Raw genomic sequence first — 27,222 nt, 5'->3', positions numbered from 1 at the left:
GTGATGTACCATACTGTATATATGTAGTACTTAAGAAAGAAGTGTGACAACAACACAAATGATATTAAAGAGAGAACTGGATTCACAGCCAGCGACATCGAGCCAATTTCTACAAAATGCATAATCTCATTTTAATATTATACTTGTTTTTTATGGTTCTCCTTTCAGTATTTTACTTGTTTTTTGTTGTTCTTAAACATGGTCGCCTTGTGCATAAATGTTACCACAGGTATAGTAATCTACACAACACAAACATTCTAAAAAAGTGAAGGTGTCAAAATAGTTAGGGAATCAAAAATGAAACCTGGCGGCTACTGAAGTTTCAAATAAATTTCAAGAACGTACAGTGATTTTTCTGATCGAGGTATAACTTTCCCCTCTATATTAATTCAAGTGTCAGATTGTATCACGATTTTGAATAGCTCGTTAGTATCCACGTCTGCGAGAAGCATCCTGTACACTTATACACAAGATAACAGAATTATACATCAAACGAAACCTCGTAGTTGCCACTGATCATATTATACGCCAAATTTCGTTTAATTTCACTTATGTTGTGAAAGTGAAGAAATTGTAGACGCAGGATGAGCAGCTGGAGGAATATATTACACCCTCTTTGGAAAAGTGGACTTGCTTTTGCAAATGAATTTAGAGAAAAAACATGAGTGGAGGTGAGAATACATGAAAGTGTTAAAGAGGGTTATGTAGTGGAGGCGCTACTGAAAGGCATAATGCTGAGGATATGTGGAATTGTTTTCGTGTATGATTGAAAAACTTCCAGTTTGTCAGGCACGAAAGAAAAAACTGCAAAAAGCATACCACATAAATTAAATGATAAGAAGACTCGAAGTTCAGAATCCGCTTCAGAACTGCATATGAATAATTGTTGCAAATTCGTGCCTGTTTCTTAGAGTAAAAAAAATGTAGCCACGTGATTAGACAAGTAGTTTTTAGGTAATTATCACAGAAGAATAATGCCCACTTCTTTTCAGTCAAAATACGTTTTCTTTTATGCTTCCACCAACAATATTTTGAGTGAATGGGTGCATGTATGAAATTCCTGTTGTTTGATGTTTGTCTCCAGAGAACACATAATTCATCTTATATATAGAAAGCGGAACATGACAGTAGATGAATGTTAAATTTTACGGCTTTTTGGTAGGTACATGAACTGTGTTACTTCAAACATCGTTCTTTATAAATGAAACAATTGTGTTGCGGACGATAATTGAAAATCCATGACACGTATGAGGAAAAAGTGCATTGGAGCTGAGCGTAGTATTGCGGGAAAATGACGTGTCAGATAAATAAAGGCATGGAATTGAGCAACAGGCAGACACAGTTGGAAGCTTTCCGTCAAGCAATAAGTAACTTATTTACAATCCCGCTAGCATTTTCACCTGGATTTTGGTGTGTGATGCGTACGCTATTTTGTCGTATTTTCGGATGCTACGACAAACCTGCTACAATGCTAAATTGTCGCTTTCTTTGCGTGGAATAATATTGAACTGCAGACTGAGAAGTAAGCATTGTGAGTAGAAGCGTTGCAGGGTAGTCTATGTATGCAGGCGAACTCGGTAACAGTCATAGCGCGTCTTTCATACAGTGGTGAGACGACATAAATACTACGGCTTATTCTACCGAAATTCTTGGTAGATAGTTGTGATGTGGTCTCACAAGCAATTCATTCTGATCCTATAATAATGGATCTCTGAAATCTTGCAGTATCGAGCCACGTTTCAATGTTCGCTGTTTCACAGTTCATGTTGACGTCTTTGTTGTACTGGGATCGTCATGAACTGCAAAACGCATGTAAACCGCTGGTGCATTCACATGAGTTGTTTACAGACGGGGCGATTGCAAAATTAGTGATTTGTAACAAAATTATGTTATAGACTTGAATACTTGTAGCTCGAATTGTAAAAAAACCGACTATTTAAACCTTCGAAAAATTCTACTTCTCTAGTCCTGAAAAACAGATATTCGTAAGCTCCATAATTATTCATCCGCCCTGAATTTAATCCTACCAGCATTTCTCTTGAAGCCTTGAAAAAGAATGCAGTCAGAAAGCGTTAAATATGAACTGGGTGAATGAAGTGGCAGCTGGGAAATGTCGCCATGAATATTGCATCCAAACGAGTGATTGCAAAGTCAGATTGAGACAGAATCTTTTTGTTTGCCAAGAGAGGTCATTTTTCTACTGAGTTCCCTATTAAGTATTAAGGGAGGTCCGGTAACGCTGTATCGGACAAAGCTGTTTCTATATCCTAGCGCTAGTGGCAGCTCGTGTGGTGTCGGTGAAATGTGGTCCATGAAAGAACAAGGCCCCTCACGCGATTTTGCATCAAAACAACAGAGCGTTTAAAGGTGAGTGACAACAAATTTCTATTTCTAGTGAGATTCTTGGTGCACGAACTTAAATTTGGAATGTTGCGTTTCGTTGGCCACTAAGTAATATTACATTTTTATTGTGTCTTTAGATACACCTGATAATATTATCTAAGTCGTGGGCCTTGATAATGTCAGGCTCAAGTAATAACCATGGGAATGTTAAACAACCACAGCAGTACTTTCGGGTTGTACCAGACAAAACAGATGGCATAAAACTAGAAATTTTTACGTTTTTATTGCTCTAACAGGCAAACATGGATCAAATACGACATAAATGAGATGAAAAGAGCAAGAAGGAAACTGAGGAAAATGTCTGAATTGTTGAAATGCAATGAGAGAAGTGAATTAAAAATATTCAGTTCCAAGAAATACATTAGTGATACACTTATATCTTGAAACGAAAACAAAGAGGTGACCATGAAAACTGTTTTAGAAAAAAAACAAGTTTTTTCGGAGAACGTTCAGTGATGAAGAGAAAAGAGTATTGTATTGTACGATCCTGGTAAATACTTAGCCAAGTTATGTATCTGAGTAAGTGCAAGTATGGAGAGTTGCTGAAAATAAAATATCGTTTCAATAAGACAAAAATGAAAGCGGTTGAAGACTTTTACTGTGATTTTGTGAAGCGATATGAAGTAGTTAAGCTGAGAACAACTGAATCCACGAGTTCGTCGCGGGCAGCGATTTTCAACAAGGAATAAGCTGGTAGATTTTTTGACAAATTGGTCGAGCTGATGGACGAGTATAAATTCAGTCCTGCAAATATTTTTGACAACCGAAATCAGAATGTTTAAACGTACCTACGTTCTGTATCTTAATTTAAAAAACCTACCTGTTACCAACTGTTCGTCAAAAATTGTGAGCCATTGTTTGTGACTATTACAGTGCCATCTATCGCAAAGCGAAAAAAGTGGTCCAACTAAAACATTCATATTTGTTTACGTACTACACGAATATGTAATAAAAATGGTGGTTCCTATTTTTATTTAAAAAATGCAGTTGATATCCGTTTGACCTTTGGCAGCGCTATCTAGCGGGTCAACCATAGCGCCATCCGGTTTACCCCTTCAAGCTAGACGAGTTTCGTTCTTTGTAGTTTTTTCGTTTTATGCTTATTTCGTGAGATATTTGGCCCGATCACTATCAATGGGCCACTCTATATATAGTGACGCTGACCAACGATCTAGTCGGAAGCGCGCCATGACTGATCTCATGCGCTAATCAGCGATTGAAAGTACGGGAACCATGCATAAGTGTTGGTGCGTCAGCAGTGGATAACAGGCTCGGAATTTTGGCCGAAAAGGAAGAGTGCTTGGACAGCTAAGGGAGCCAAGGCTTCTGCACGCGTAAAGCTTGAGATCCGGGTTCGAGTCCCGGTCTGGGACACATTCTCACCTGTTACCGTTGACAAATTTCAGTTCCCAGTGCCTAGTACTAACTTCATTAAAACCTCCGAACAAATTCTTCTTGGAGATGGGTGCCTACAAGATGCGATTATGGTGGGAGACTCTGAGGGGCCACTACGACTAATTCACTGAAACCGACCGCCGAAGGAAGGGGAACTGTTTTCAGGCTAGTAAAAGAGCTCAGTGTTACAAGGCCAATGTTACAGAGGAGACGTACCGTTCCGTAGTCTCCGTGAAGAATGGCCCTTGCGATATTGAGGTCATGATCGCGGCAGCCTGGCGCGTTGCAGTATGCACGTAAACTCTCCGTGCGTAGTAGAATCCTGGCGCAATTGTTCCTCTGTTTTCTCCCACGCTCGTCGTATTTCTGTGTGTTTTTATTTTCATACGTTGTTCATTGAAATACACTAAAGATATATGACGTTTTTATCAAGATTTCTAATGTTATCAGTTCTTTTGCATGAGTAGCCTAGACAGTAGATTGTGTTGCTTTCGCTATTCATTCCGGAGCTCTAATACAGATCCACCCCCTGTGTCCGAGGTCGACGGACAGACTTGGATCGCGTGAGTGCTGTGTGCAGTACGGAGCCGTGTACCTGCGACGTCCTGGACACACCCTCGTGCTGAGAGTCGGCGGCGAGGCCCAGCTGCTGGCTGCGGGACGCCTCCCTCAGCACGGTGTGGCCGTCCGGGCCCGTCACTGCGGAGGAGCTGTACTCGCCAGAGGACGACTCCTGCACCACTTTCCAGTAGACGCCGCTGTCGTCGCGGGGCTCCATCGCATGCTGTTTGTTGCTCTGCCTGCGGCAACGGCAATCACACTCAGCAACAGGCAAGTCAGACGTATTTACATGTAGCAAAGTACCCTCACACTTACAAACAACACTACAAAATTGTAATTTATAGAAAAAAGGACAGTGCAGTCTGCATGCCGGAAGACAAGCACCTGTCAAGCAGCACAATATAAACGTTCGGTAGCAACAGCATTCCCTGAATACTGCCATACAAAGGAAACCAGGTGGAAGACACTAATATAGAATAATTTAATAGTAAAGAATATATTCTAACTAGTACTTTAATGCACATCACTCAAAAGTAGGAAGCAAAAAATATGGAAAAAGTCAGTAATGAAAAGGGCCAAGAAACTGAATATAATAGAATTTAATTGGATTTAAATTCTGTAAACAAATGATGTTAAAGTAGACAACAGTCGAAAATTGGAACTACACTCCTGGAAATTGAAATAAGAACACCGTGAATTCATTGTCCCAGGAAGGGGAAACCTTATTGACACATTCCTTGGGTCAGATACATCACATGATCACACTGACAGAACCACAGGCACATAGACACAGGCAACAGAGCATGTACAATGTCGGCACTACTACAGTGTATATCCACCTTTCGCAGCAATGCAGGCTGCTATTCTCCCATGGAGACGATCGTAGAGATGATGGATGTAGTCCTGTGGAACGGCTTGTCATGCCATTTCCACCTGGCGCCTCAGTTGGACCAGCGTTCGTGCTGGACGTGCAGACCGCGTCAGACGACGCTTCATCCAGTCCCAAACATTCTCAATGGGGGACAGATCCGGAGATCTTGCTGGCCAGGGTAGTTGACTTACACCTTCTAGAGCACGTTGGGTGGCACGGGATACATGCGGATGTGTATTGTCCTGTTGGAACAGCAAGTTCCCTTGCCGGTCTAGGAATGGTAGAACGATGGGTTTGGTGACGGTTTGGATGTACCGTGCACTATTCAGTGTCCCCTCGACGATCACCAGAGATGTACGGCCAGTGTAGGAGATCGCTCCCCACACCATGATGCCGGGTGTTGGCCCTGTGTTCCTCGGTCGTATGCAGTCCTGATTGTGGCGCTCACCTGCACGGCGCCAAACACGCATACGACCATCATTGGCACCGAGGCAGAAGCGACTCTCATCGCTGAAGACGACACGTCTCCATTCGTCCCTCCATTCACGCCTGTCGCGACACCACTGGAGGCGGGCTGCACGATGTTGGGGCGTGAGCGTAAGACGGCCTAACGGTGTGCGGGACCATAGCCCAGCTTCATGGAGACGGTTGCGAATGGTCCTCGCCGATACCCCAGGAGCAACAGTGTCCCTAATTTGCTGGGAAGTGGCGGTGCGGTCCCCTACGGCACTGCGTAGGATCCTACGGTCTTGGCGTGCGTCCGTGCGTCGCTGCGGTCCGGTCCCAGGTCGACGAGCACGTGCACCTTCCGCCGACCACTGGCGACAACATCGATGTACTGTGGAGACCTCACGCCCCACGTGTTGAGCAATTCGGCGGTACGTCCACCCGGCCTCCCGCATGCCCACTATACGCCCTCGCTCAAAGTCCGTCAACTGCACATACGGTTCACGTCCACGCTGTCGCGGCATGCTACCAGTGTTAAAGACTGCGATGGAGCTCCGTATGCCACGGCAAACTGGCTGACACTGACGGCGGCGGTGCACAAATGCTGCGCAGCTAGCGCCATTCGACGGCCAACACCGCGGTTCCTGGTGTGTCCGCTATGCCGTGCGTGTGATCATTGCTTGTACAGCCCTCTCGCAGTGTCCGGAGCAAGTATGGTGGGTCTGACACACCAGTGTCAATGTGTTCTTTTTTCCATTTCCAGGAGTGTAGTTTCTGGAATAGATTGTGATGTACCATACTGTATGTATGTGGTACTTAAGAAAGAAGTCTGACAACAAGACGAATGAAATTGGATAGCACAAACGGTAGAGCACTTATCCACGAAAGGCAAAGGTCCCAGGTTCGAATCCCAGCCCGGCACACAGTTCTAATCTGCCGAGAAGTTTCACATCACACAAAAAGGAAGGGGAACTACGCGAAAATTGGATGTGAGAAGTGATACTGTGAGAAGAATCAGAATGAGAACCGACAAACTTATGACGGGACAAGGCACCAGCAGTAATCGACATTCCCTCAAACTAACTGAGATCCTTGGCAGAGCATGCTATGACCTAATCAGGGTAAATCCGGGAGAGGCACCACATGTGATACAGGCTGCACAGCCCTTGTCGTTTCGGAAAACTCTGACAGAGTGTGCGGGTATCGGCATTGCAGTTGCTCAGCGGGCGCCAGGCCATAATAAAAGCGTTTACGTTTCTGTCGAGGAAGTTTTACATAAGCTCTGGGGGAATAACTGAGGTAAGTCTGTAAATATCCCTTCAAAACCTTTTTCAGCGTCACGATCAGGTCTTAGTGTGTGCTGAGTACTCAGTTATTTCCCACTGTTTGAATAGTTTTATTAACAGTGAGTTCCGTTGGTCGTGTTCTGATTCTAGTGCGCCCGTCTTGGCTACCAAGGTCAAGAATTTATAAGGTGCGGCGTCTCTTCTCTACAGATCGGGATGCATGCCGCAATAAAATCCCGTACATTTGCCGCACACTTTTTGTTAGGGGTAGTTGCCACACAAATCAAATAGCAGTTTTCAATAAGTGAAAAATTTCTGTTGTTTGTACTTTCGTTTAAATGACATAGTATGCACAACATTTTAAATTCTCGACGACCCGTATGACGACACGAAAGAATCAAGAAAAGCATCACCAGATATGTGTGAGAAGTGTGGAAAATTATACCTGGAAAAAGTAAAAAAAGATTCGTTATGTTGAACAACTTCTAAGTTTTGATTACATGAAGACTACACAATTTTTGATATGTTTTGTGTTGAGGAACTAGAATGAAAGCAAATGAACCAAGTTTGTAAATCTTACTTTTGTTTTTGATTTAATATTTCACTATGAATTATTGAGCGTGTTAACTAAAGATAAAGGGATTATATGTTTTGGTTTTAATGTTTTCAACTATCAACAAGTAAATTAGTTATCTAAACCAGTGAACTATTTTGATATATAAATATCATTAAATCTATTCTTAACATTTCATCTTTTCTTGTGCATACTACAATGTATTTATAACCAAAAATGTATTTATAAAAATGTATATACAGTTCTGACTTAAAAAAAGGGTAGTTTTGCGGTTTTTAGTATGTGGCATATCGCCCATAGCAAAGGCATAGATATTTTCAAGGTCAAATATTATGTTTAAATGTTACATGGAAAAAACAAAAAAAACTGTTTGTCATAGACAACTAATGTGTTTAGCTGACCAAAAAAATGTTTTATTAAAAAAGCACCATGGGAACCTAATCTAAACTAACCTAACCTAACTTGACTTTGGGTATGCAATTATGAAAATGTGCGCCATCTCTCCCAGATTTACCCTACTCCATCTTATATGCAAGATATATAAACCGAGCGAAATACCCTCAGACTTCAAGAAGAATGCAATAGCCCTAATTCCGAAGAAGACAGGTGCTGATATTTGGGAATATTACAAAACGATCGGTATAATAAGTCATGGTTGTAAAATACCGTCACGAATGTACAGAATAATGACAAAATCTGTAGAAGCCGACCTCAGGGAAGATGAGTTACAGTTCCAGAGTAATATATAAACAGGCAAGACGACACTGATCCCAAGACTTATGTTACTAGACAGAATGAAAAAGAAAAACCCACATTATAGCATTTGTAAATTTAGAAAAGAGCCTTTAACAGTGCTGACTCTTTTAAATTCTCAAGATAGGAGGAACAAAATACTGCATGCCAAAAGCAATTTCTAACACGTACAGAAACCAGACAGCAGTCATAACGGTTGAAGAACATGAAAGGGAAGAAGTAGTAGGGAAGAAAGTAAAACAGGGTTGTAGAATATCCACAGTGTTACATAGTCTGTACGTTGAGCATGCGATAAAGAAAACTAAGGAGAAATTTGAAAAAAATAATTAAAGTTCAGAGAGAAGAAATAAAAACTAGAATGTATAGCAATGATATTCTAATTTTGTAAGAATAGCAAAGGAGTTAGAAGATCAACTGAATGGGATAGCATCTTGAAAAGAAGATCAGAATGAATGTCAACAGAAGCAGAACATAACTAATCGAATGTGGTCTAATTAAATCAGATGATGCTGAGGAAATTAGACTGGGAAAAGAGATACCAAAAGAAATAGATGAATTTTGATATTTGGGCTGCAGAACAACTGGCAGTCGCCAAAGTAGAGAGGATACAAAATGCAGAGTAGCAGTAGCAAAAACATATATACACATAGCATCAAGCAAACTGTTCCAGCTAAAGTTGAAAGAAAAAACAGTAATCAACAAAATTATTTGTTGATTGTATTTATGGTATTTTTAGGAAACATTTCTCAATCAATTGCCAACAGGTATTAATGTTATAACATTGGAACAGATTTTTCCACTACACTTATTTACGCTACAGGTTATCCTACAATACTGAAAGCAGCCCAGACATCTAATCAAACTTTGGAATGTCTAAATTTGTTCATGCTGCATTTCCTGTTCAATACAGAGGTTAAAAGGGTTGTAACTTCATACCCTGTTTAAAGATGAGATCCCCAACCATATTCAATATGCAATATACGTAATATATCAGCAGCAACACATATAAAAGATACAGAACATAGAAACAAACAACAGCTTGAAAGTATCGCTTAAAGTAGCGAACGGCCATAGGATGGGCATATATGAGGGACCTGAGATTTTTTACTTAATAAGCAGATCATAAAAAACACTCAGTGTGAAAAAACTGAATACAACTCAATGAATATTTTTAGATGTTACTCAAAAATATTGATGTGATTGCTGTAAACTGTTAACAATATTTATGTAGTCCACTTTCAGCTGTAGCTATTACAAAAATAATGTTTGCTATTGGATTAAGGTATGTGACGCAGTAACATAAATATGCCAGAATCTGTAGGGCCTTATTACTAATTTTTATGACAGCTTGCTTCTGTTTTCAAATTAAAGTAGTTAATTTCTGGCTTCTGTACTGTTATAATAAACTAAAAATTCCATAACGGTAATATATTTGAGCATATCGGAGGTATCTCTCACCGTTGTCCAGAATCTCCGTGACAGCTAACATCTTTGCGCTGTAAGGCTTGCAAAAAATATGATTTTGAGATATGTGAGAAACGTGTGTAATGTACTACGGCTTGATTCATCTGGATATGCCGTTAGTACAGCTGGCAATGTAGCAATGTGTATACCTACCAGCGTAGTAAGTAAAGTTAATGATTCTTCACTAGTTGAACAGTACATATAGCTGTCTGCCAAACAGACATGTGTATGTCACGACTAAATCACACAACGTAAAAATGTTTTAATATACCTGGCGATGATGGTATGACTACTGAAACGCATTACTAAAACAGTATATAACATTCACTTAATTTGTCTAAAACTGACAAAAAAATACACAGCTTCAATTCACTATTTTATAAATGTCGTAGTTGTTGGCAGAGTTGGAGAGTGGGATTGTGAGGGTCGGTGGAAGCAAGAAATTTACGTCCATTGGGTATCAATTGTTGTTGCTGTTATTATGTAGAGCCATAATTGTGCTTCTCGTTGTTTGCCGAGTAGAGTAGCAAAGCTGTTTCGGCGTTTCAGAGCTTCATTTGCTCCGTGTTTCTCTCTGAAAGCACCATATATTGATTTAAAGCACTGCAGGGCAGTATAGTGTTGTCTGCCATATTGTAAGAAATTTGTGAATGTTTACATCAAGCTATAAAGTTAAAAACGAACATTTTATGCAGGGAAAGTCATCAAAATGGACGGAGGGATACTCAGTATTGTAGTGCAGTGTTACGCAGCAACATTGTCTAGTAACTCCCACGTCTTACGAGATGTTTAAATAGTTTTCTTGTCAGCTCTTGGCAATACCTTGGCTGACAATACTTTGCAGTGCATTTTTCAATGAGAGATATATTAATAATATTTCTTACATCAGCGAGACAGTCAACGTTGTTGAAACGATGTGTTGTTGTGGAGAAAGGAGAGGAGAGAAGACTGGGATTTTATGTCTCATAGAAGACGGGATCATTGAAGACAGAACAGAAGCTCGCAACTGGCGAGTGTAGACAATGAGATTGGTCGTGTCCTATTGAAAGGTACCATTCCAGCATTCTGTTTAAACGGTTTGTGGGAGATCACAGGAAGATAAATGTAGATGGCCAGGTAGGGGTTTGTATCTCAGTGCTGTGAGGCTTTACAAGAAAACAATTCATGGGGACTAATTCTTTGAAGCCATTACAATTGATCTCAGATCTGAAGGTAGATTAAAGGGGAGGGAGAGAGGGGGGGGGGGGAAAGAGAGAAAAGAGGGGGAACAAATGGCTCTGAGAACTATGGGACGTAAAGGGAGGGAGGGAGAGAGGGGGAGAGGGAGAGAGAGACAGAGAGGGAGAGAGAGAGAGCAGGCATGAAACGTAGAGGGGGTGGGATCTGCTTGAAGTGGGGCAGAGAGGGGGCAGACACTTTCATAATGCTGAGACTACTGACTTGTGGCTGCACTGCAGTCTGTAGGTGAGCTAGCCAACGCCCGGAAGGATAATTAATATCATTAGCTACCGGCAGTTCGCGGAAGAATACGCCCAGAATGCTTCAAGACTGGCCCGACTACTGACGCGACACGCACTTTAGGTTCTTCTATCACAGCGACTAGAGAAATAGCTGTGGATAACGTTTAATTGTATGGTAATGGTGCTTCAGCAGTACGACGCCTGTGATCCTGTACAAGGATGACCTTGTGACTGACCAAGCACACTGGTTCAAGTGCGCGCCTCGTCTTCTTTCAGCCATTTGCAACTCGCTGGTAGCAATTATTTCTGGTGCTGAAATCCCCGCGCACTTACTTTTTCGTGGGGAAATTTTCTGTCCTATCCACAGACAACCGGTGAGGAATTTTAAGCTTCTACAGTTCTGCAGAAGATAGCCGATGGCATTAGGAACAGTTAGAGTAAAGAGTGCTTTTCGCTCCAGAGTTTCCAAGTCGACCACTGAAAACCGAATTGATGACATCGTCCTCTTGCGAAAGGACGTCCTTCCTCAAACCGTGTAGAAAAAGGCTAGGTTAAAAAACAAATTAGGAATAGCTGGAGATCGACCGTCTTGAACTGTCACCCCAGTCACCCCAGATAGAACGGATTACTGCCAGACCTGTCCAGCTGCTCATCACACTGGTAGTACTGGGTGATCAAATAGTCAGTATAAATTTGAAAACTGAATAAATCACGCAATAATGTAGATAGAGAGGTACAAATTGACACACATGCTTTGAATGACATGGGGTTTTATTAGAACCAAAAAAATATAAAAGTTCAAAAAAGTCCGACAGATGGTGTTTCATCTGATCAGAATAGCAATAATTAACATAACAAAGTAAGAGAAAGCCAATATGATGTTCTTTACAGGAAATGCTCAATATGTCCACCATCATTCCTCAACAATAGCTGTAGTCGAGGAATAATGTTGTGTACGGCACTGTAAAGCATGTCCGGAGTTATGGTGAGGCACTGGCGTCGGATGCTGTCTTTCAGCATCCCTAGAGGTGTCGGTCGATCACTTGCGACTTCAGGTAACCCCAAAGCCAATAATCACACGGACTGAGGTCTGGGGACCTGGGAGGCCAAGCATGACGAAAGTGGCGGCTGAGCACACGATCATCACTAAACGACGCCCGCAAGAGATCTTTCAAGCTTCTAGCAATATGGGGTGGAACGCCATCCTGCATAAACATCGTACGATCCAGCAGGTGTTTATCAGCAAGGCTGGGGATGATGCGATTCTGTAACATATCGGCGTACCTCTCATACGTCACGGTAGCAGTTTTGCTGTCCAGCGCCATCCGTCGGACATTTTGTGAACTTTGTTTTTTTTCGGTTCTAATAAAACTCCAAGTGATTCCAAGCAGGTGTGTCAATTTTTACCTCTCTATCTACGTTATTCCGTGGCTTATTAAGTTTTCAAATTTATACTGTCTTTTTGATCACCCGGTAGACCAGGGTCGGCGAAATGTAGAAGACCAACAACACTGTACATGTTGGTCTTAATGGAAAGGATTTTTAACTTTTTATTCGTGTTTTGTCGACTTTTGTACCGGTTGCAATAGCCCTGTGGACAGGCCACACGTCGCACAGTGGGGCTGTTTGTTTACCTGTGGATGTCTCTGGTGGGCGACTCGGAGTCGCGGATCTCCTTGGACTTGAGCGAGAGGAAGCCCTCGTCGGCCAGCGAGTCGGCGTGGCGGATGGTGGCGCTCTTGGTCTCCTGCTGGCGGAGGTCGGAGGCGCTGCCGCCGAAGTGCGGGGGCGGAGGCGGGGGCGAGCCGCCGGTGACGCTCAGAACGTCGCGCAGGACCTCGCCGGTCGTGTAGAACTCTCGCAGGCGCTGCTCGCGCAGCTTGTACATGCGCGCGCGGATCTCCTTCTTGCGCGCAAAGTCGTCGGTCTGCTGCCACTGCAAGAGGCCGGCAACAAACTCGGTCAGTGGCGAGCCAAAAAGAGGCTGTTACGCTGCAGCACTGAACGTTCGAGACACACAAACACACACATCGGCAGCCATCGCATTCATACAAAAAGAGTCCACCACCTGGAAATACTCTCCCCCGTTGCTCATAGCGCGTGCTGTTCACCGCCACTATATCATTGACGTATCTCCCGGTAATAACATGCATTGTAGCAGTCCCATTAAACACCACCTACAAGTGTTCCAGTTGAGTCAGAACTAGCACCCAGGAAAGCAATCCTGAGATTTTTGTCAATAAAATAGATATGGTAGCGTCAGCCTTCTCACATTAGTGTGTGACAGAAACGTGGCGTTTGTTGCAGAATAGCTTTTGCAAAGATTAGCTACAGTCAAGGTAGGTGTGATCCGAAATAGGCCTATTTTGTGGAATTAAAAGCACTAATAATGAAGACACTATAGAATTATTGACAGCCGGCCGTGGTGGCCGAGCGGTTCTAGGCGCTACAGTCCGGAACCGCGCGACCGCTACGGTCGCAGGTTCTAATCCTGCCTCGGGCATGGGCGTGTGTGATGTCCTTAGGTTATTTAGGATGAAGTAGTTTCACGTTCTAGGGCACTGATGACCTCAGAAGTTAAGTCCCATAGTGCTCAGAGCCATTTGAACCCAATTAAAGACGTTAGCTGAATAATAATTCCAATACCAAAGAAAGCACGTGTTGACAGATGTGAAAATTACCGAACTGTCAGTTTAATAAGTCACGGCTGCAAAATACTAACGCGAATTCTTTACAGACGAATGGAAAAACTGGTAGAAGCCGTCCTCGGGGAAGGTCAGATTGGATTCCGTAGAAATATTGGAACACGTGAGGCAACACTGGCCCTATGACTTATCTTAGAAGATAGATTAAGGAAAGGCAGACCTACGTTTATAGCATTTGTAGTCTTAGAGAAAGCTTTGGACCATGTTGACTGGAATACCCTCTTTCAAATTCTGAAGGTGGCAGGGGTAAAATACAGGGAGCGAAGCCTATTTACAATTTGTACAGAAACCAGAAGGCAGTTTTAAGAGTCGAGGGACTTCAAATGGAAGCACTGGTTGGGAAGGGAGTGAGACAGGGTTGTAGCCTCTCCCCGATGTTATTCAATCTGTATATTGAGCAAGCAGTGAAGGAAACAAAAGAAAGATTCGGAGTGGGTATTAAAATCCATGAAGAAGAAATAAAAACTTTGAGGTTCGCCGATGACATCGTAATTCTGTCAGAGACAGCAAAGGACTTGGAAGAGCAGGTGAACGGAATGGACAGTGTCTTGAAAGGAGGATATAACATGAACATCAACAAAAGCAAAATGAGGATAATGGAATGTAGTCGAATTAAGTCAGGTGATGCTGAGGGAATTACGTTAGGAAATGAGACACTTAAAGTAGTAAAGGAGTTTTGCTATTTGGAGAGCAAAATAACTGATGATGGTCGAAGTAGAGAGGATACAAAATGTAGACTGGCAATGGCAAGGAAAGCGTTTCTGAAGAAGAGGAATTTGTTAACATCGAGTATAGATTTAAGTGTCAGGAAGTCGTTTCTGATAGTGTTTGTATAGAGTGTAGCCATGTATGGAAGTGAAACACGGACGATAAATAGTTTACACAACAAGAGAATAGAAGCTTTCGAAATGTAGTGCTACAGAAGAATGCTGATGGTTAAATGGGTAGAACACATAACTAATGAGGAGGTATTGAATAGAACTGAGGGGAAGAGGAGTTTGTGGCACAACTTGGCAAGAAGGAGGGATCGGCTGGTAGGACATGTTCTGAGTCATCAAGGGATCATCAATTTAATATTGGAGGGCAGCGTGGAGTGTAAAAATCGTAGAGGGAGACCAAGAGATGAATACACTAAGCAGATTCAGAAGGATGTAGGTTGCAGTAGGTACTGGGAGATGAAGAAGCTTGCACAGGATAGAGTAGCATGGAGAGTTGCATCAAACCAGTCTCAGGACTGAAGACCACAACAACAACAACTACTACTACTACAGTCAAGATATGTGTGATCCGAACTAGGCCTATTTTGTGGAACTAAAAGCACTAATAATTAAGACACAAAAAAAATTAAAGACGTTATTTGCCAGTGCTCACTGATTTATATCAATGGAGCAAGTTGAAAATTTGTGCTAGACCAGGTTTCGTCCTGGGTGTGCAGCTTATTAGGGAGACGCGCTGCGTTGACCAGTATGCCATCCTGACACAGTGGTCATCACAACCACACAGACCACCCTACCTAGTGGGTGAGCTTCTGCGTTGGAAAGAAAAGAAAAGGAAAACACCAATTAATCTTCCAGGTTGGTGTGGTACATTCACAACGAGGTAGAAAAGACGCAACAGTATACTCTGGTTGTGGTAATATTGGATAATTTTAGTAGTATACAGTTGATCTCGAATTGATGCTTCTGTTAAAGACTGCTTTGATTTAGAAACTATATCGCATCTGAGTACGACAATATACACTCCGTCTTTCGTTACGGACGAAACACTCTTTAGCTAAGGAAGGATATTTGGGGAAAGCAACCGGCCATGGTGTTACTGAATCAACGATCCCCGCTCTCTTCTGAGACGATTAATATGCATAGCTGGAAATCTATACCAGACTGATGGTACCGACGAGAGTATTATCAGCCTGTAGCATTAGAGATTTTGAAAATTGTTGTTGGACATGGGGGTGTGGATTCTGTAACCTGCGGAATCCAGCAGATCGCGAACGTATTTACAAGAACGGAAGCTATTTGTTCTCCCACGCGTCGCGGAGAGGAGACATGGCGCAGAAAACAGATAAACTTGAATTACCCGAAAGTTTCGAATCAGTGTGCTGACAGAATATGAAACACAAGTAAACGTGGTTGACTTAATTTGAGCCTAATAATTTCGGTGGGTGTTAACATCATTGTTAATTAATGAACTATATCAAGAGGTGGAATGTAAACAGATCTCGTAATAGATGGGCCCCCATACCAAAGAACTACAAAGGGATGAAGGACCATAATTAAAGTTACTGAAAAATTGGTCTTTTTGGACTAGCTATTTGGCTGATCTACCTAAAATGAAAAATCTGCAACTGTATGTGTCGTCTTCCTTCCCCCTTTGAGATCTGCAAGCAGAGGTGTCGTGGTGGCACTGGACCCATATGTAGCTGTTGCGTCAGCTGACGGTAGAAGAAACTATCATTAGCTGGATGGAGCCAGTATAGGAAAGGCAGAAGGCAGCATAAAATGGCCAATCAAGAGCTTATATGTGGATTACATTTCAGACTTTCCCATAGCGTTTTATTAAGTAGGAGGAATACGGTTTAATGCCCCGTCACTGTCGAAGACATGGAGGACAATGTCGTACTGAGGAAAGTTGTGGGAAAATCATGGGCTGCCCTTTCGATGATATCATTCTGGTGTTTATCTTACGCGATTTAGGAAAATCATAAAAAATCTAATTCTGGATGACCGGACAGGGTTTTGAACTGCAGTGCTCGTGAATTCGAGTCCAAAGTGTTATAATTGCTCCACCTCACATGGCAGCGTTCTATAAAATGCAGGGGAAAGACATTGCTGATGGTGGTCCCCCTAGTGGAAAAGTTAATCCCACTGGTGCTTTCCGAGAGAGGTAAACTGCACTGCAGCCGTTCTCCTACCGCGCCAGAGCTACACTTTTGAAACCTCATCCACAAACAAGTGGGATGTTATGGTAAACTATTTTCATTAGTAATAACGTGAGTTTCGATTTTAATACTTCATTATTCCTGTATCAGCGCTATGGAAGTTTACCAGTTATAAAACTCTCATTAACTATAGATCAGGTCCGAGTATCTGCCAAGATTCCAACCTGAAATCTTTCAGACACTCAAACAGTGATACGACTTGGTTGAACAATAAGTGTTTCATCGTTACCAATGCAATGTAATTTCACGTACTGGTTCCATTAGTCATTACAAGTCAACTCACAGTACTGACGAAAATAAACGATTTTACTATGTTTATCATAGTAATACTTATTATTTCGCGCACAGGAAATGAAAAATTTATAAAGTTCTGGCTGTTTATTTTCAATACGATAAAAAAAAATTTTCATCTCCTTGGACATCGCTCAGTTTGGTATGCTTTCGACAGGAAGCTTTAAAATACATACTACCTTCCTAGCAAAGCAAAAATGTCCGAAACAAAATTTAGTATTATTATTTTCGATAGTAAATGGACATAAAAATGTGAATTTGCCAACGCTGTTATTGCATGCATGTCAAATATTTTCACTGAATGCGGCAGCGAATGAAGTGGACCTAATGTGTGTAAAAGAACACACTCAATGAAATGACTGATTTTTATTGCTGAGGTGGCCTTCCTAGGAGAAGTATCAACTTAATAGGGGAAGGTAATGAAATGAGGGGTAGACCAAAACGGAGACAGATAGAGTTGGTGTTTATTGCTTTGGGGGAAGGGGCATAAGTGAAAAAAACGGCAACAATGGTAACAATGGAACATAAAGCGGGGACGAATGTGGCGCATCGTAGTGACTGCGCGTGTGGAGGTAAAATAGGTCTCTAAAAGTGAAGAAATAAAAACGATTGTATTCTCGTTTAGCACTAGTACTTTGTATTTAGATACGTTTTACACAATATGTGGAGTAATTTTTGTTCAAGAATTATGAGGTCAACTAGTATACTGCTCAGAGTAAAATTATACAATGAAAACGAAGAGTCCTACATCGTTAATCAAATCCTCCACCTCGAGTATTCTAAGCCAACATACTGCACACTGTACTAACTGAAATACGTTGTTATACTGAACTGAATGAAAGTACACAACTTACTCATGAATGTAGTGACGCCAAAATACTTTTCTTTGACGTCGTTTTCTTACTGAAAATATGACCTCGAGGAAATTTTATTACAGGCGCGTTTGTAGTGTTGCTATACAAGGAATCGTGCTGAGAAGTTCGGCCGGCCGTAGTGGCCATGCGGTTGTAGGCGCTACAGTCTAGAGCCGAGCGAAGTCTAAGGTCGCAGGTTCGAATCCTGCCTCGGGCATGGATGTGTGTGATGTCCTTAGGTTAGTTAGGTTTAAGTAGTTCTAAGTTCTAGGCGACTAATGATCGCAGAAGTTAAGTCGCATAGTGCTCAGAGCCATTTTTTGAGAAGTTCAGGTACTCAAAATTTCCTTCGTTCTGTAAATATAACTGTACTGGAATACCGGAAAGTCAGTACTTTAATTAGCGATAAAATTTTGTCCTGTGTGATATGTCTGTATTTAGTGTTGCTATTAATCACAATTACTGAGGAATAAGGAAGTGTCAGAGATTAATAGAGAATTCACTAAAGCTAACCCACATGGGATGCAGCTGCAGTGTGTAAGCGTTACTAGAGTCGCCTATGTAGTATTAATAAGTAGTTTCAAGACAGCAGAATGATGCAGAACTATTACAGAGTGGCTGAAAAAGCAAACAAACAGAAAACAAAACAGAATGTGGGGTCATAAGTAAGAAAATCCCAAGTGCTGCAGGTTTGAGGGTAGATGGATTCACTTTCAAGACAGCTGACCTTTACGAGTTTGTCGCAGGGAGTCTTTTTCATAACGACAACAGCACGAATATAGAAATAGATGACCGTCTAGAAGCAGCTAACAGAACAGTTTACATTTGTATCAATATCTTGGAGAAAAGATCACTTAGCAATAACTACAAAATCCGCCGTTTTCACTAATATTATATGTATGAGTAGCTTTGATACACAGGCTGTCCCAGAAATGTTGCGACAAACTTCGACGGGTTGTAGCTTTGCACGCTGACGGGCCGTATGCGAAACGTCTCGCAATGTTGTTGTTCTTCACTGATCGCGCCGTGATCGCAGAGGAAAAGATGGAGCTAGCTGTTGTGTAGAACGGCGTTGTCTCCTATGAATGCGGTGCTCTGTTGTCTCCGTGAATGAGGGTTTCGGGCACAGGTTTCCGTCCGCAGTTTATTTTTCTTCTGGAAGCCTCTAAAATCGCCAATGTTTTTCTATATACAGGAGGAAAAAAAACTGCGGATGGAAAGCCGTGTCCGCAGCCTCGCCCACCAAGACAAAAGAGCATGGCATTCATCCATCTTCTCCAGTGGCGATCGTTGCAATCAGTCGCGATCACTGAATAACAAATTCCGAGACGTTCCGCGCCGCGCGGGATTAGTCGGCCGGTCTAGGGAGCTGCAGTCATGGAATGTTCGGCTGGTTCCGGCGGAGGTTCGAGTCCTCCCTCGGGCATAGGTGTGTGTTTGTCCTTAGGATAATTTAGGTTAAGTAGTGCGTAAGCTTAGGGAGTGATGACCTTAGCAGTTAAATCCCATAAGATTTCACACACATTTGAACATTGCGAGACGTTCCGTCTACGGTCCGTGAGCGTACAAAGTCACGTTTGCTACCGAAGGGGTGTGGCCTTGTGGCAAGCGCCGGCGTCTATACGTTCGACGCTCTGCAGCGACACTGGATAACGTTTCCGGACACGCGTTGTTATCATCGATTTGTTCCTACAACACCCTCCAGAAGACTTATAAGCCTGTCCCAACATTTCTGGGATAGCTGTTATTGTTAGACGAAAAGAAACTGTTAATACCTGAAAGAAAAAAAATTGAGAATATTTTTTGAGCTTGTGATCCAATAAACCAACATGGTATGGAGAATAGAAAAAAGGGAGAAAGGGAGTTTGCACAAACGCCATAACACTGGCGAAGTGCTAAAAGAGAGTAGTTTGATCTAGGCTGGTCACATGTCAAGAATGCTGGAAACAGGCAAGCTACATACAGCATTCTACAGGACAATACCAAGAGCGAGAGGATGAGGAATACTCAGAATTAGGTTGCGAGACAATACCGTAAGTGACATAGCTAGCATGAACATCAAGTCGGACTGGACAGCAAAAGCAGCCTATTCAAAGAAATGGCAGAGGCTCACAGCGGTTACTTGTATGTCAACCTTCCACTTTAAGTCACTCTGTACCCATACTGCTAGATATTTTATGGACGTGATTGCTTCCAGTGATCGTACTGCAGTCGAGTAAATCATACAATAACGAGACATCCTGCCTGCTTATACTTGTTAGCCGGCCGCTGTGGCCGAGCGGCTCTAGGCGCTATAGTCTGGAACCGCGCGACCGCTAAGGTTGCACGTTCGAATCCTGCCTCGGACATGGATGTGTGTGATGCCCTTAGGTTAGTTAGGTTTAAGTAGTTCTAAGTTCTAGGGAACTGATCAATTCAGATGTTAAGTCCCATAGTGCTCAGAGCCACTTGAACCACTATACTTTACACCCGTTTATCTCGAAGTTAACTGCGAAGCCCTGCGCCAGAGGACGAACCGCTACCAGTTTCCTAACACTACGACTTCTACCACAGTATCATTCGCGTAAAGCTTTATCCAATAGGTCATTTCATACACTGTGAAAAGTAATGGTAGCGGAACACTCCTTTGGGGTAGCGTCCGAAGTTACTTCTACGTCTAAACATTTCTCCTCGTTAGGAATGACATGCTCTGTTCTGTTTGCTAGGAAGTCGTCGACCCAATTACACAGCTGGGCAGATGTTTTGTACGCTCATATTTTGTTCATTATGTGTGTAGTGTCACCGCCACACACCACACTTGCAAGGTCGTAGCCTTTAAATCGGCCGCAGTCCGTTAGTATACGTCGGACCCGTGTGTCGCCACTATCAGTGATTGCAGACCGTGCGCCGCCACACGGCAGGTCTGCTCTAGAGACTCCCTAGCGCTCGCCCCAGTTGTACAGCAGACTTTCCTAGCGATGGGTCACTTTATACAGACGCTCTCATTTGAAGAGACGACTGTTTAGCATAGCCTTCAGCTACGTCATTTGCTACGACCTAGCAAGGCGCCATATTCAGTTACTATGAATGTATTCTGAACAGATAATATTGTGAATCATGTACCGTCAAGAGCGACGTTCATCATTAATGGATTAAAGTTAAGTATGAAACTAATTACGTCCGCTTTCTGAATTCTCATTCCTTGTCATGTTCCAGACCTCACGCCAGTATAGTTCTTCCCTTCTCACGCCAGCCTGCGTGAGCTAAAACGCGTGTATTTCGGCCTCCTCTAATAACACGGTGTTGGCTCTTCTGCCAACCCAACAATGTGACAGTACGGAACCGTATTGAACGCCATTCGAATGTCGAGGCACCTGGCATCAACCCGGGTGCCGGTATCTACTGCTTTCTGGGTTTCGTAGACGAACAGGTGGAGCTGGATTTCACACGATCGCTGCGTGGGTGCGGCCACTGTGCCGCCCGGCAAGCGACTGCTCGGTAAACATCAAAGCGTTCGAGCCAGTGCTAACGTCAGCTGTAATGGGCACTTACCTACACGCGAGAGGCTAGATGACGTACGCTGTCCGGCAGCTAATGAGAGGACGGAGCGGCGGGTACTGTGTCCGTCTCGAGAGCCGTGTCAACACTGGGCCAGTGGCCGAGAGGCGGCAGACGGCACTGTGCGCCGAGCGAGCGTCGAGCTCGTCTCTTTTGTCGCGGCTGTGGGAGACCCGCGGATTCCGGCTAAACGAGAGGTCAGCCCGCGTATAAGGAGCACGCCTCGCTTTCCAGGGCGGCAGCGGGTGCGTGAGCTCACGGCGGCTTCTGCGAACCGGCCCCTCGGCGCGCTATCGCGTTGCAACCGGAGACCGCAGGCCCGTCCTTGGCACGGTTCGCCCGTGACATACGCCGCGCCGGCCGATACGTACGCCTGCCTATCCCCGGTCGCTCGCGGCGCCGCCGAAAAGGGGCCAGCAGGCTCCGAGACACGGCCGGCTCACCTCGGCGCAGCGGCGCGCTCTCGCTCACGCAATTCCGCGACCCCAGCGCTGTTATGAGAACTGAGAGCCCCTTTCAGACGAGCGACTTTCTCGTTTTAATCGACTATTCGCGGCAACTGAGTCTGTTGCTGCGCTCCTGGCGGTCTACGCTTGAACTCACGAGGACAACACGGCGAGTGCCATAAACAGATTTCTCAGAAACTTCTCTCAGTGGGAAAGGAGTCGAAAGAAGCGAATACGTATCTAGGCTTGTCCGTAGAACTCGACCGTCTCTGAGAAAACGACGGTCAAAGTTACGACGTAATTCAGAGTCGAAATGATGGCACAGTGACTAGCATCGTTCCCTCTCATTTTCGCCGTCTTTGTTCGAAACCTGATTTTCATTTATTGCATTTTATTTTTTCATTTCTCTACCGATGTCCATAGAACGTTACTGCACAACGTTTCCTATCAAGCTTCGGGAGACAAGAGCGTTATATTAATTGTAAAATTACCACTGGGTTTCACAGTAAGTGTCATGCAGGGTGACAGTTATTGAACTATATCAAGAAAAACTTAGTTACAAACTATGGCATCCACTCTCTTTATTCAACATGTAAACGTCACCACAGATATCCGGACTTAGGTTACGGCATGTTCGATATGCCCGCCATCTTTGGCGATGACGTGGCGCAGACGAATACGGAAATTCTGCAAGACCCGCTGAAGTGTCAGAACATCGATGCTGTCGATGACCTCTTTATTTGTTGGAGAGAACATGTACGGACAAATACATCAATATTTATAGCACCTCTGTTTCTTGGTTTGTCCGTAATTGCAAAATAACGTCGAATTTTTCTCCCTTCGTTAGCTCTAACTTTGTTACTGTTGAAACAATTTTTTACTGAAAGACGTCCCTCCACTTACATTCATATTTATGCACACTGTAAACATTTTCTTTGCCCAGATATTGTAAAACGGAAATACCTTTCTTTATTTCTTCCGAATGTTTGGTGTGGAGAAAACAAGCAGGAAAAATAGCAGGTCGTCGTGCAGTATTTGAAATATGACACAAAAAGAAAGGAAACGTCAAAATAAGAATTACTTTCCTTATGGTTTGTAGAGTAATTGTACAAAATTCCCGAATGTCAAAATTTCCGCCTTAGACTAAATTTTCCTCTATTGACCGGTTTCGGCTGTTAAGCGACGCTCAAGCAGTAGCTGACGTGTATGAAGTTAGGACACCGAGCTGTCCATCAGCATTTGGCCAATATGCCAATATTCATACTTTTAAACTATTTCTACAACAGTTTTGATCATTCCAGGAACGAAAGAAAGAGTAAGAAGACACAAAGCAGGCGACGTCACAATCTGCTGTTTTTGCACTTGAAGATTTAAGAACTCCACACTCGTCACAGTCAACTAGTCATTAACGCCACTGAAACATCTGAGACGTGGTTGGCGGCTAATTTAAACGCAGGTACGTGACACCCACTGCACCACGAGTAGTCCACTCTGACCGGAATGTCTCTCGTGTAAAACGGGCTTCAAGAAATACAGCCACGCACCGACAAAGAATCAGCACAGATTCAGGGAGGAAAAAAAAAAAAAAGGCTCGTGTCAAACACAGCTCGCTTTCCAGAATGAAACTTTCACTGCAGCGGAGTGTCCCATAACATGAAACTTCCTGGCTGATTAAAACTGTGTGCCGGACCGAGACTCGAACTCAAGACTATTGCCTTTCGTGGGCAAGTGCTCTATCATCCAAGCACGACTCACGCCCCGTCCTCACAGCTTCACTTTTGCCAGTACCTCGTCTCCTACCTTCCAAACATCAGAGAAGCTCTTCTGCGAACCTTGCAGAACACACTCGTGGAACAAAAGATATTGCGGAGACATGGCTTAGCCAGAATGAGATTTTGACTCTGCAGCGGAGTGTGCGCTGATATGAAACGTCCTGGCAGATTAAAACTGTGTGCCCGACCGAGACTCGGACTCGGGTCTCGGTTCGGCACATAGTTTCAATCTCTCAGGAAGTTTAACAGCTCGCTTTATTCATAGCCAGCGAACACTACATCCAGGCGGATGTGTAGACTGCATCTTTCTAGAATTCCAAGAGGCTACCGAGAGAGTGGGAAAACACTGGACTTATATTCGTGAGAACGGCGATTGAAATCTTCATCCAGTCATCCACATTTAGATTCTCCATGGTTACTGTAAACTGCTTAAGACAAATGATGGGATGATCCTTTTGAAAGGTGGTGGTCAGTTTCCTTTCCTATCCTTCCCCAGAGCGAACTTGTGCTCTGTCTGTAATGACTTTGTTGTTGATGGGACATCAAGTCCTGTTTCTTTTATCACGAAATATAGCATCTACATGATGTGACTGTGAATTGAATCTGCACCTACATCTTTGCTCCTCAAGCCTCAGCACATTCCATTCGTGAATGGTACAAAGCACGGAGGAAGACTTTCGGAACCTCTTCATATGATTCCGAATTATCCTAATTTTAATGGTTCAAATGGCTCTGAGCACTATGGGACTTAACAGCTGTGGTCATCAGTCCCCTAGAACTTAGAACTACTTAAACCTAACTAACCTAAGGACATCACACACATCCATGCCCGAGGCAGGATTCGAACCTGCGACCGTAGCAGTCGCACGGTTCCGGACTGCGCGCCTAGAACCGCGAGACCACCGCGGCCGGCCCTAATTTTAATGTTGGTGGTCATTACACGATTCCATTACAGCAGACTTGGTCATTACATCAGACATGGTTGTTACACAAAGACGTGGCCATTATACGATACGTGGTCATTACATGAGGTGTGGTCATTACTCGAGGTGTAGTCATCACATGTGTATCTAGGAGAAGAGGGTGTAATGTTTATTGACTCATTTTGGAACGTGGTCTCTCAATAGTTCGTAACTATGACTCCTTGTGATTCTCATCACCTGCATTGCCCCACACAGCAGTTTGTTGAGAATGTCTGTGGCTCTCCCACACTGACTAGACAAACCAACGGCAAATTGTTCAACTCTTCTTTGAATCTGTTCCCATTTTTTCTTCGTTATTTGAAATTGGTGACGGTCACACGCCAAAGAACAATACTCTGAATAAGTCCAAAGAGAGTTTTGTAGCCGTTCTGTTTCCCGCATGGATTACGCTTCTATAAGATTCTTCTAACAAATTTGAGTGTATAATCTGTCTTTCAAGAAGTTGTGCCACATCTTCAAAGCATAACCAAAATTCCATACAGCATATGTTGAGAGACATGCAATTGACTCGACGAATTTATATCTAACAGAATGTGGCAGAGAGAATGTTCAACGTAGACTAAAGGAACATCGTTTACGCCAACGAAGCGTAATAAAGGGTTTAGTACTTGGGAAGGCGAACTGGACTTTGATTTGTTGGAATGGTTAGCCGATTTGGATTTTTCTGCGTGTTTCACAAAAAAAGAATATTTTAGAATCAGCCTCTGAGCCACGCACAAACAGCAGCCAGTTGCAGTACTGACGATGAGGAAGAATATTCGAACTGCTCATTCTGTATACCACCGTCACTATGTCAGGTTTTCAGTTGAGTTTGCGCACAGTTGGTTCTACTGACACATGGCACACCGATCTGAAGTGATAAATGAAGCAACGATTCTCTCAGACTTCCTTCAAAGGCGGTTCTCAACTCCCCTGTGTTTTTCACTTTCTTCGTTCCTCTCTCCCTCTCTCTCTCTCTCTCTCTCTCTCTCTCTCTCTCTCTCCCTCTCTCCATACTCCTCTCTCTCTCTTACCTGAAGCACCTAGTATTCAGTCATACGATACATAATTTGATAATACGATTTATTATCCAGTCAGAATTTGCGAAAGATTATTATGTCATCACCACCCACACAATGTTGTAAGAAGCAAAAATAACTGATGCGGCTGTGGCGCTGCATGAAGAGTCTTCTTGGTTTTCTCCTACAGTTAATTCCGCACATAAGACATTTCACGGGACGTAATGAAAAGCAGTAAAGCTGCCACAAACCGAAAAACAGAGTTACATTCGGGTACTGTTAGCATGTGCAAAAAGATATGAATCCTTGTATATGTCGGTTGGCTAGACGTCTTCCAAAACTCAACTGATCATGTCCTCGCCGCGTAACCTATATTTTTTGTTGTAGTTTTTTCAAACAGACTAATAAGTTTCCCTCAAATTAATCATCCGTAGCCTCTTATTACTGACTGCCCCCCAGTCTACTACAGACGGCGCGTTCGACGCTAATGCGTTTATAATAACTTTCTTGACAACGGGGTAAGTAACTCGAGTCTCACCTTGACATTAAACACGAAACACAAAACAACATACACTGTTCTTTATTTTGTGTTAGCTACAAGAACAGAGATATAGAGATTAGAAAATATTAGCTTTCAAAAAGCCTATCTTTTGCATAATCACATCAGGTACATATTAAATATATTCCACTTTGACTTTCATAGGCTGCAAATACAAATCGATGTATTCATTGTTCCTGTAGTCTTGGCTCAAATGTTTGTTCAGATCATGATTTTTTTTATAACAGGAATTTATGAAACTTTTTCGCCTTTTTTCTCTGCTATCTATGTTTTACATGTAACATGTATTGTAGCATTTCGAAAATATGGTGTTTGTTCTTTATCGTTCGTTTCCAGTTATCCGTAGCAAAGACGTATCGAACATTATTTGCACGAGTGTAATATTGATTCTTATTTCGTTCTTACTCATCGTAGAAATATTTATTCGTCTAGTCTTGAGTCTGCATCTTAACTAAACGAATCTATTTATGTATTTTATTGTTTCATTCTCTTCTGTTATTTCGCTTTCCAACTCAAGATTTGTCATTTGATCGCTTTACATTTGTTGCATATTCGCATTTGACTAATTCTTCTGCTGTTATCAGATACGAATTCTTATCTCTGGTTCTCTATTCGTCTTTTTTTGTGGTTTAAAGTTCACCGGGATGTCGCTGTCAATCAAAATGACAAAGCGGTCAACAGCACAGAAGATTTTTTTTTTTTATTGACAACAACAACGACAGCGGAAGCCTAAATTTACGGTGATGCACTGTCAAGTTTAATGACAATTCAAATTGTCATACTAGTTCATATAAATTATGTCGTCTTAAAATCAGAACTTAACTTTCGTTACAGACGTAAAGAGTTAACACTAAATAATCACTTCTTGTTACAGCAAGGAGTAAGTAACACACTTCGAAAGCCGGCCGGGCTGGCCGAGCGGTTC

General features: G+C 42.9%; 1 protein-coding gene across 5 annotated transcripts in view; it reads right to left on the bottom strand.

Moving 5' to 3' along the window:
• LOC126334712 (microtubule-associated protein futsch-like) overlaps positions 1–27,222 on the bottom strand; it is an 802,673-nt gene that overhangs the window by 270,612 nt on the left and 504,839 nt on the right. For all 5 annotated transcript variants that reach the window (XM_049997227.1, XM_049997256.1, XM_049997264.1 and 2 more), the window contains 2 exons: positions 12,849–13,150; positions 4,394–4,598 (listed from right to left, as the gene is read on the bottom strand). In XM_049997227.1, the coding sequence (XP_049853184.1) occupies positions 4,394–4,598; positions 12,849–13,150 (507 nt within the window). The remainder of the gene's footprint in view (positions 1–4,393; positions 4,599–12,848; positions 13,151–27,222) is intronic.

Source organism: Schistocerca gregaria, chromosome 1 (genome assembly GCF_023897955.1).
Source record: "Schistocerca gregaria isolate iqSchGreg1 chromosome 1, iqSchGreg1.2, whole genome shotgun sequence".
NCBI lineage: Eukaryota > Metazoa > Arthropoda > Insecta > Orthoptera > Acrididae > Schistocerca > Schistocerca gregaria.
The sequence above is the reverse complement of the archived record's forward strand: the minus strand, read 5'-3'. Positions and strand labels throughout refer to the sequence as shown.